The 11,081-nt window shown below is 32.5% G+C and overlaps 1 protein-coding gene across 1 annotated transcript; it reads right to left on the bottom strand.

Annotated features, from left to right (window-relative positions):
* Positions 1–3,641: 3,641 nt before the first annotated feature.
* LOC134250977 (uncharacterized) lies at positions 3,642–7,325 on the bottom strand. The gene is made up of 6 exons (XM_062733343.1): positions 7,286–7,325; positions 6,602–6,959; positions 5,667–5,804; positions 5,240–5,369; positions 4,548–4,745; positions 3,642–3,961 (listed from the first exon to the last, which is right to left on the bottom strand). Exons 1-6 carry the CDS (start codon positions 7,323–7,325, stop codon positions 3,773–3,775), a joined length of 1,053 nt encoding a protein of 350 aa, XP_062589327.1. The 3' UTR covers positions 3,642–3,772.
* Positions 7,326–11,081: the final 3,756 nt, after the last annotated feature.

The raw sequence follows: 11,081 nt of genomic DNA, 5'->3' as shown, positions 1-11,081 counted from the left end.
TTATTAGCTCTTCTGAGCCAAAGGCTCAAAGAGCTAATGCTTTTGGCTCAGAAGAGCTAATGCTATGGCCATTTGTGCGGTGTGCGTCGTGCGGTGTGCGTTAACTTTTTAGAAAATGGGCCATAACTCAAGAATGCCTTGGCCAATCATTGTCAAATTTGTCACAGGGTATCCTTGGCCCAAGGGCTACCATTTATACTAAAATAAGGGTTGGGACCCTTAAACAAGGGGAGATAATCAGGAAAACAAAACCAAAAGTACTGGTTGCTAAAAAATCTTCTTCTCCAGAACCACCAGGCAGATTTTCACCAAACTTACACACAAGGATCAGAATATGTTGAAGATAAAAAATTGTTCAAGGCATGACCCTGGGGCAAAGGGCGTGGTTTCAAGGTCACTTCAGAGTTGACCTAAATTTACAATTGATAAAAACGTTTATATTTTGCTCACTATAAGGACTAGGATCATCAAATCTTGTAAGTTGATGCATCTTAAGACTTCACATCATGTTAAATCAAAAGTAGGTCACAGTGACCTACTTTTTTTATTTTGCGGGCATTTGTTTTCAAATTGATTTGAAGGCATATTTTGGACACTTTAAGGCCTATGATCATCAAACTTTGTTAGTTAATGCATCTTGGGTCCTTGAACAACGTCAACTTAAAAGTAGGTCACCTTGACCTACTTTTTGAACTTTATGACTTATTCTTTTTAAAACATTTAATCCCATTATTGCAGACACCGAGAGGGTTAGAATCATCAAATCTTGAAAATTCCTGCATCTTGGGACCTTAAAACATATTTATGAAAAAGTAGGTCACTGTGACCTACTTTTTGAATTTTGCAGGCATATGTATTCATATTGTTTAAAAGGCATTTTTTGATTACCTTCTGACCTACGATCATCAAATTTGGTCAGCAGATGCATCTTGGGACTTTGAAAAATGTTGACTAAAATGTAGGTCACGGTGACCTACTTTTGACATTTTATGGCTTTATTTAAGTATCTTCGGTATTTATTGGCTAAGAATTATCAAACTTTGTGAGTTGATGCATCTTGGGTTTTCGGAGAGTGACAACCAAAAAGTAGGTCACGGTGACCTACTTTTGACATTTTATAGCTTTATTTAAGTATCTTAGGTATTTATATGCTTAGAATCATCAAACTTTATGTGTTGATGCATCTTGGGTTTTCGGAGAGTGATGACCAAAAAGTAGGTCACGGTGACCTACTTTTGACATTTTATGGCTTTATTTAAGGATCTCTGGTACTTATTGGCTTAGAATCATCAAACTTTGTCAGTTGATGCATCTTGGGTTTTCAGAGAATATCAACCAAAAAGTAGGTCATGGTGACCTACTTTTGAATATCTCAGATACATATTGGCTTAGAATCATCAAACTTTGTCAGTTGATGTATTTTGGGCTTTCGAAAATCGCCTACTAAAAATTAGGTCACAGTGACCTACTTTTAACATTTTATGGCTATAATTAAGTACCTCCAGTACTTATTGGCTTGGAATAATCAAACTTTGTCAGTTGATGCATTTTGGTTTTTCCAGGAATGTAGATGAAAAAGTAGGTCAAGGTGACTTACTTTTGAATATCTCACATACTTATTGGCTTAGAATCTTCAATCTTTGTCTATTAATGTATCTTGAGTCCTCAGAAAACTTCAATCTTAAAGTAGGTCATTGTGACCTACTTATGGTTTTTTTTTTATAGCTTTATTAAAATATCTTCAGTTATAATTGGCTAAGAATCATCAAACTTTGTCAGTTGATGCAACTTGGCTCTTAGAATACTTAGGGTTAGACGCTTCAAATAGAAGTGATAGGTTGTACAATTTATCAGAAGAGCGATTCAAGGCCCTTGGGCCTCTTGTATTTATGTACTACAGTGTATGATCATTGGCATGATTGTTGCTTTTTCAGTAATTATAAATATAATTCAAAAACATTTTTCTGCTTGTTTCAAACAATTTCGGAAAGTGAAGCTGCTCATGACTTCACCAAGAAAGAGATTAAGTATCTTTCCACTGTCAGGAAAAATTAAAAATTCTTAATGGCCAAAATAGAGAAATGACATTTTTTGTACCAGCTAAACAAATTCTAAAAAAAAAAAAACAAGTATCAGAAAATATGGGTAATCTTTTTCCCCAACCAATACCAACGGATGTGATAAACAAACAAGCAAGCAACTTAATTCCAAGATTTCATGTATTTATTTTGGCATTAATTTAATTGTCATAATTCATTCTAGAACACTCAGTATTTCTTATAAATACATGTAAATGTTTTTAGATCAATTATCATTACAAATAAAACATAATGAGAAGGTATGTCTTGCACTAATTAGGGCCCCGCAAGGATTTGCGGGTGCCCTATAGTAATCACTCTGTCTGTCCGTCAGTCTGTCTAGCTGTCCGTCTGTCATTCGTCCGTCCACAAGTTTTCTGTTTTTTTCCAATAACTTTTTTTATGGTTACCCAATCAAGTTCAAATTTGGTATGGTATTTCAGTAGGCAGAAATACATATTTTGATGCCAAGTTTGGTTCTCTATGTCTTCTGGTTTAGAGCTGGGGTGGTGGGGTAGATTTCTTAACTATGCATAAGAATGAATGGGCAAAGAGAGATAACTGCTGAGAATGTTATTGTAAACTGGGAAAGCTGTGCAATTTGTCCTTTGGGATTAATTAACCTTCCACATGAAGAAAATCCTAAGCATTATCTTTATCTGTCACATTGAGATTAATTACTCTACCACCTCTGTCTGCAAATGAACTTTGTTTTGAAGTTAAGGCCAATTTTGAATGATGTGTGCATTCTCTGAAATATGGATTTAAAATAATGTTCATACTTTATTTTGGTTCAAATACTGTACACAATGATTTATGATAATTTTATTGAATTCTAAAATCAAGATATATATTAAGATATCCTTTTTTTTTATTACTACATGTATTTTATTTTTTGAATTATTATTCATTTCATTTTTTTTTTTTTTTTTGGGCTGCCTTTAATGCTGTTAATTTTAACAGGTAATCAGATAATAACCCTGTTCTGTCAGCGCTGAATAAAAGTCTTGTAAATTTAGAAGAAAAGGATGAGAGAGCAGTACAATTATCCCCTGGGATTAATTATCTTGCTTGCTGCAGAAAATTTAGAGGCTTATCTTTATCTGTCACATGAAGATTAATGAACACCTTTGTCTGCAACTGATGTTTGTTTTAAAGTTGAGGTCAACCCTGGGTGATATTTGCATTCATTTAAGGCTTGCATTTCATAAAACACCTGCTTAATATTTTTTTTAAATACACATAATCGTTTAATTTAATTTTTATTAGAAGACATGAGGTTTTCCCTGTTTTATGTAAATACAAGGTTACTATTTATGGTTTTTGGACACTCAGGAATTATCTTGAATTTTTAAAAATACAGTTGTGAGTTGTTGCTTATAATCTTCATATATTTTTTTTAAACAATGTAATCAAGTAAAACTTGCATTCTATGAGCTGCACCGTTATATTTCTACCCCTCAGCGGGGCCCTTGCTGACGGGTCAGTTTTCTAGTTTCAATAAATAATTCAGGAAACGTTAAATTTACATGTAATCACAGGAACATGTGTATCTGCAATAAGTCAATAACAAAAAGTTAAAAAGAGAATTATAAACACATGTATGTGGGAAAGATACAATTGTATGTTACCCTTTAATATAAATATCTGCTTTAGCATTTCTGATGTTAATACTGTAACAATTTTTCTTTCAATCACAAAGTTGATTGAAAAAATCCTAATTTTAACAATGGCTCAATTATATGCATCCTATCTTCGACCTTCAGGATATTGTAGGGCTTGCTGAATTTTATCACGGGTCCTGTATGCTCTGGAAATGATGGATTGCCCCTTTTGATGGCCTCATAATCCATTTCACTACAGGAAAATTGTGAAAATGTTACCTGAAAACAAAGATGTGATTATTAAAACAAACTTCTTGGACCATTGCATGCCCTAAAATTTAGTTTGAAAGAATTCAAATGTTCATATTTTTTTAAAAATCTAAAATAAAATTAACTCAATTCATCTCTTTACCTGATAAGTTTGATAAAATCATGACAATATAGGCAAGGGCCACATTGCTCACCTAAACACTATTGCTGAAGAAATACCGATTTCAGTTCATAATTGTTTCATATATACCAGTCTTATACACCAGTATTCAAATTTCTGTTTGATTTCTTTTAATATTATTATTAATTTCAGTAAAGTTTGAAGTTTTTGCATTACATCACAATCTTTTTTCAACAGATGCATCCAGCGTAAACAATTCATGCCCCCACTATGTGATTGGTCAACTCATTTGATCAACATTGACACAGAAATAGTCTGTTGCACGAGCAACCAATCAAGGATTTCCAGTCGTAAAGCTCCCGGTTAGGAGGCGTGTACTAATTACCTTGAGCACAGCTGTCATCATAGGTTGTGATGTAATGCAAAACTGCACACTTAACTGAAATTGATAATATGTTGCATAAATTTACTTACATTTGTATCTTGCACAATAAAACCAAAAAGAACAGGCTGTTTGGAAGATTTTGATGCTGAGTGAATTAGAAGTTCCCCACCATGTTGACCTATCACATCAGTGTCTAAATGAACAATGTCTTTTCTATCCTTTTCACTAAGTTTTCGGCTTTTAGGTGGAGAAGGTTCAAAATTAACAGATTCCATGTTTCTTTTTACCTGCAATTACATCATACATGTGCATATTATTGATTCATATTATATCAATGTGAATGAATTATATATACAGTTAAACTTTGTTCTATCAAACTCAATGGGACTGGAAAATACCTGAGGCACCAAATTTTGGTCAGGGCAAAATGCCTAAAGAATTAATTACTAATGGTTGGGACTTTCAAACTGAAGTCCTTTGACTTATCCATGGTACTGGATATATCAATGTATGAGATACTGCATCGTTAGAATCCACAGGTTTTCTCCCCGTTACTCTACATTAATTGAATGCAGTGTAACAGAAAGAAACCCTGTGGGGTTCCCATGAGGGAGATACTGAATTTCAACTAGTATATGTGTATTGTCATGAAAATGTTTAACCCCAATTTAAAGCTCAGCTGCTGCCCAAATGGATTATAAACTTTTTTGCTGTAAGCAAACATTCACTATTAGGTGTGTATCCCTAGTATATCACAAACTTGTTCAAATTTTTAACTTACTGTACATATGGCAAAAATTTTGGAAGTATCTTGGTCACAGTTTGGAAGATCATAGAAGATGAGATCTGGTGTTGAGCTGACATTTATACTCCCAACCTTCATATACTGTGGCTGTAAACATGGCACAGCACTAAACCAAGGAAGGAAAAGTTGTAAAAAAAATTGCATCCCTGTTCCATATATATTTTTTATTAACAAGCATAATTTCAAGAGTTCTATTACATGTAATTATAACTCTTAGACTACCAGTTTCAATGATTTTGTGGCAATGGTTTTAAAATATCTCAGAAATTGTGATCAATTTATGTTTATGAGCTCGTATTAATACATGTATCATTCAAAGTCATAATTATCAGAATGCACATGTATGTTCTTTTTAACATTTCTTAAGGGGTTTAGGGACTACTATATTGTTACAGTCACTCACTTAGCATGGAGTCCAAACATTGCGGTGAAGTGTTGGAAAAGCTGTTGAAACATACATTCTGTTATTTTTATACCCCTTTCTCTCTGCCATGTCAAAAAGATAAGCTGTTTGCAAAACAACTCGCCATGAACTCTAAAACTGGAAAATAAATTTATGAACTTTTAAGCCATATACTCTTGATATTAGTCATCAATAAATCTATCACAACACAATTAAACCTCTCTAAAGTCACATTTATATTCCAAAATAAAACAAACAGTAAGATTAAAAGCTTCTCTAAGTCATGGACTAGAAGGGTTCTCTTAGAACAAATAAATCAAAAGGCATATGGACTCACAAAACCTGAATCACTTTAACAGGTACAAGTAATGAAATCATTTAGTGTTTATAGTAATTGCCAGATTTTTAAAGTGTATATTTTCTCTAGGCCTATATGTTTTAGAATAGAAGAAAGAAACAAAAGGCTCGTCAGTCATGGGCCACATCACTCAACTGAGCACTTGGGTAGATTTATTACAATAATTAAAAAGTACAAACTTCTTTCACTGTTTCAGAGAAAGATTTTTAAATTATTCAATTATTAATTTCATCTGCCTATTCGGAAACAAAAAGTATGTGTTTGTTGTAGGGGTGGTCTGTGGGTAGGGGTTGGCAAGTACCAATTAGATGTACCTCTTCATTTGTAAATAGTAATGTTTGGGAAAAAATGGACCCGATTCCCCTCCCTGTTCATGTCTGCAAACTTTTTATTGCTGAATTGAATATTGCTTGTATTTCTTTATCTACTATTAAGATACCCTAGCAGATCTAGAGAAGAGGATTAAAACAATAAATTTGTACTACAACAGACAACAGATATTCTAAACAAAAAATGTCACTTCAGCTTTTGGCTCGATCATGTGAGCTAAAAAAATTATGAATGTCACACAACTTACAATTCACACCAAGCTTCTTCAGCAAAATCTGGCAGAGGTTCCACTCTAAAACTGAGCATCTGTTGATTTTGTGCATTGTACAAAATGGACTTACAACAAGCATGATTTATAGAATAAAAGTCATCAAAGTCTATAGCCTTTAATCCAGCTGGCATATAATGAATCAAATGTTCCTTAATTCTCAATACTCTCTTCTCTATTCCTTCATCAACTAGATAAGACAGTATTTCTTTGGGTGGATAAGCCCTCGATTGCAAGGCACAGATTTGTAGAATATTTAAGTGATTTTCACTCCATCTGGATGTACAGCAAGGGATTTCTGTCCGACTTTCTGCAAAGAAGTCAGTACTAAGATGATTTTTTTATGATGAACTCAAAACTATTTAAACTTACTGATGACATTTTGTTTGTTTAAAACATGTGGACCCATTAAACATTTCACTTTTTATAGCTCTGTGATCTCTAATTACTTTATCACGTTTATTAACATACTTTACTTAGACCGATAATATTTTAGCGCGTTTTTCTGGGGATGGTCAAGATAACACTTCTAAATAGTCATTCCAAAACCTCTAGGAAGTTTGTTCCAATGAAAACTTTTCATGACAAACTGATCACAGTGCTTGAAAATATAAAAGTTATTAAATTTTCTTCTTCTTGTGGATTTTTGAGCCACGAACTCACCTGTTTCTTGACCATTGCGAATGTTTGCTGGTGCCGCCATACCAAAACAAAAATATGTCCGATCCCGATCCCGATCTAATTTACATCTCATTGCTACGGAAGCGCATAGGGGTTACAACAGTTTCTTTTCATAATTTTTTTTAAATTAGTAATTTATTACATTTTTGTTTAATTTTTTACATATAACACAATTTGTTTTTAAGAAATTACTAATTTTTGATGTATTTGAAAAAAAGTTACATTTGTTGAAATCATAGGACCATATTTTGTACCTCATTAATGAATGGTTGGATATTTTTCATCATGGTGGCAATTTGAAGATGTTATTTAAAAAATGTAAATAGTAATTTGAATTCCAAACAAATCTCTTAGTGAAAATATACATATGTAATCTCTCGGTGCAGCATGCGCAGTTCGTGTTTGGTCGTTAATTTTATAATTATATCAATTTGAAAGTACTTTTAGCGAATATATAAATTGTTTGCCCTCTTAAGTCCCAGTATTTCATCAATGCAACCACCCTTTTGAAAAAGATTGTGTGAAAAATCCTATAGTTTATAGTATATTGATGGATTTGACATGGTGAAGACCACTAATGTTTTTGAGGCATACTCATGCAAAGACTCATTTCTGCTGACAAGATAAAACTATTATTGTATTTGTTTTAAAGGAAAATATTCATATTTTTTGCTATTTGCCAGTACAAAATTACTGTACACTGGCAAAAAAAACTTTCCTCTTGATCTCCACTCACTGTTTTCTAGTAGGCATAATCATTGTTGATCAATGGTAGATTCTGCAAGAAAAATAATATTTATTGTCAAAACAATTTCATTTTACCTAATTGGTAATGCAGATATAGTTAAGGACGAAGGGGGAAAATGAACAAAATTCTGAAGATTAGATGCTCGAGAGCACCATAAGTAATTAAATAACTAACTTTAAGGCACAACACGCTTCACTGTCGAAGATGGTAGGTTGTGGTTTTGGATAAAAATAGCTTTGGCTCTAAAACAAAGATGGATATAGCGTATTATAAAAAAATAAATAAATTTTACAAATTGCACTGATCGAGTCTATATTTAAAGGTGTTAACTTGCTGAAAATCCCGTATTACGATTACACTTTTAATAGATTCTTATGATGTGAAATTGCACTACATATAATATGAACAGCTAACTTGATGCTATAATTATGACAGTAAATTATGTACATGTATATAAATATGAGGAAAAAATGACTGATGTTTATGTTAATATCTTTTACTTGTATATGTAGGAGTGACACAAGTGCGGACACATGCACTGGAAAATGGAATCTCTGATCAACCCTTGACAATCTGTCTCAAATGCGCGCGGCCTCGGTTTCACCAGCACCAAGGGTAGCACAATCGGCAATCCTCGACTGACTCCGCTACGCGCGAGATACGAGCCATCCGAGTGAGGGTAGCGACCACCTGATCAACAAAGTGGACCGACTCCTGTGTGTTAAGATAATCTTGCTGGAGAAGTAGATTTTAATACCTTTTTTTTGTTAACTTAATTTCTCCTCTTTTGAAGGATCCGGGACTCTGCTGTCTTTCCAAAAAAATTATTTAAAAATAAACTTTGTTGTTCAACAAAGTTTGTTTTTTTAAATAAATTTTGTGGAAAGACTTTGCATTCCAGCAAATGCAAGACAGAGGACTCAAAATAAAAAAAATCAAATTTGTCATATTTCTGTCCCCTTAATACAAGAGGTTGTTGAAAATATGGCATATCATCCTTTGATAGATTATGCGCATATCAAAGCGAACGTCTATAAATGGAATTTGATGAAGTATGGAACATCAAAAACCTAGGTAGAATTGAAATATATAGAGGTTATTCAAAAGTAATGTCACATGCAGGCGTTGTACATTATAGGAAGTTATTCTTTATTCAAATGCAAATATTTTGCAACCTGTATTTTGATTGGCTAATTAATGTACCAGTCTAATGAACCAGAATAAAAAAGAATAGAATTTGTTTTTGATTGTGAAGAACGACCCAAATCACAACCTTTAACGATAAATATCTAATAACGAATCTTTAATGAAATAAAGGCTTATGTATAAACTTTATATGACGGGGATACATGTATCTATTTATTTTTTTCATTTGTTATTTGCAACCACCAATGCTGATTTAGATCTCGAAACAGCCCATCATGACAAGGTGCAAACAATGGATTATTTGAGTTATTATTTGACCTATTTTGGTTGTAAATTTTGCGAATAAAACATTTTCAAAAATTAAAGAAATGTAAACTTCCTGAATGTGATCTTCAAACAATTACTTTTCTGCAACCATCCTAATTAATATAACAATTTTCGTGACTTAAATTCCATTATTGTGAAACTTTTAATGAAAAATGAAAATCTATGAGGCTAAAATTTGTTGTTTTCAACATTTTTGCCCCGAAAATTGTTTGCATCATCTTTCATTTATTTTCAAAATTTAAATTCATCTCTTCAATACTTTAAAAAATGAAGATCAAGCTTTTTCGTAAAAATTCCAAATTTATTTGATTTTAGCATGTAAAAAAGACTATAAAATTCAATGACATGAAAAACATCCTACATGTAGCTCCTAAAATTTGATTACAAGATCGATGTATATCTGTTATATTTTAATTCAACACCTAGAAAAAGACAAATTACAATAAAAATTTTTTATTGATTTATGATTCATGACAACACTGGGTTAAAAATTGTCATTTGCGTGAAAAATAAAATTTCAGTTTATATACATGTATAAAAAAAGTTTATATGAAAAACTGATTTTTTTACTGCATGTCACTTAAAAGTAATTTAAGAAATAAATACTATATAATACCGCTGTGTGATATTATAAATAATATATTGATTACCATCTTATTATACACAAAGAAAAATCCTTCAAAATAATGATAATAATCATGAAGGACAGATGACACAAACAAACTTTTGTCATATAAATTGAAAATGACAACCCGAATTATGTTTTAATTAGTAAAATGAACAAGTTTAACAGCGTATAGTTTTAGTATTTTATTCAAAGTTTCTCAAAAATGGGTTTGGAAGTGAAAACATTTGCATAGATTAAGAATGATTGCTACAGAAAGGTTGAAATTTGAACATCAAAAAAGGCTTAATTTTTTTCATATTTTGGAAATTTATTATAGTTGCATGAAAGATAAGGCGATAACAAACAGTATGCAAGCTCGATATAACAATACAAAATACGAGCGGAGCAAACACGTACCTACAAAACATCAGATGTGGGATCAGGTGCCATGGAGGATTGAGCACTCCCTGCCGATCTGTCACATGCACCCGCCGTGTGCTCCTTGGCATGATCGGGAAATAGCGAGAGAAAAAAATTCGTCGTCAATTCAGTGTGAAAATAATGGTTTTAAATAACAATTTAGTATGAAAAACGTCGGTCAGCATTTAATTGACTCAATTCGTAGTTGATAAATTGCATTTTCAACAAAAATAGACCTAGAAATATATACCAATCTAGGCATCCATTTTTGTATCATATGTCCTTAAGTCAAATGCTGACTGCCTTTTTTTTAAAAACTAATTGTTAAAACTTTATTTACACACTGAACTTCCGATGGATTTTTCCGGTGTTTTCCGTATAAATTATGACAAGGAACACACAATGACTGTGACAGGTCGGCAGGGGATGTTTACTCCTTCATGGCATCTGACCCAACCTCTGATGATTTAGATGTCTGTGTTTGCTTTGCTCCTTATTTGTATTGTTGGAATGTACTTTTGAACTTGAAT

The sequence above is a fragment of the Saccostrea cucullata genome, unplaced genomic scaffold (genome assembly GCF_032062105.1).
Source record: "Saccostrea cucullata isolate Sc308-1 unplaced genomic scaffold, CSIRO_AGI_Scuc_v1 ctg391, whole genome shotgun sequence".
NCBI classification, from domain to species: domain Eukaryota; kingdom Metazoa; phylum Mollusca; class Bivalvia; order Ostreida; family Ostreidae; genus Saccostrea; species Saccostrea cuccullata.
The sequence above is the reverse complement of the archived record's forward strand: the minus strand, read 5'-3'. Positions and strand labels throughout refer to the sequence as shown.

Coding starts and splice junctions, on each gene's coding strand:
- LOC134250977 (XM_062733343.1), bottom strand. CDS start 7,325: ATGGCGGCACCAGCAAACATTCGCAATGGTCAAGAAACAG. Junction 5,370..5,666: donor ATGTTTGGACTCCATGCTAA/GTGAGTGACTGT, acceptor TCCTTGGTTTAG/TGCTGTGCCATGTTTACAGC. Junction 3,962..4,547: donor TTATTGTGCAAGATACAAAT/GTAAGTAAATTT, acceptor CTTTGTTTTCAG/GTAACATTTTCACAATTTTC.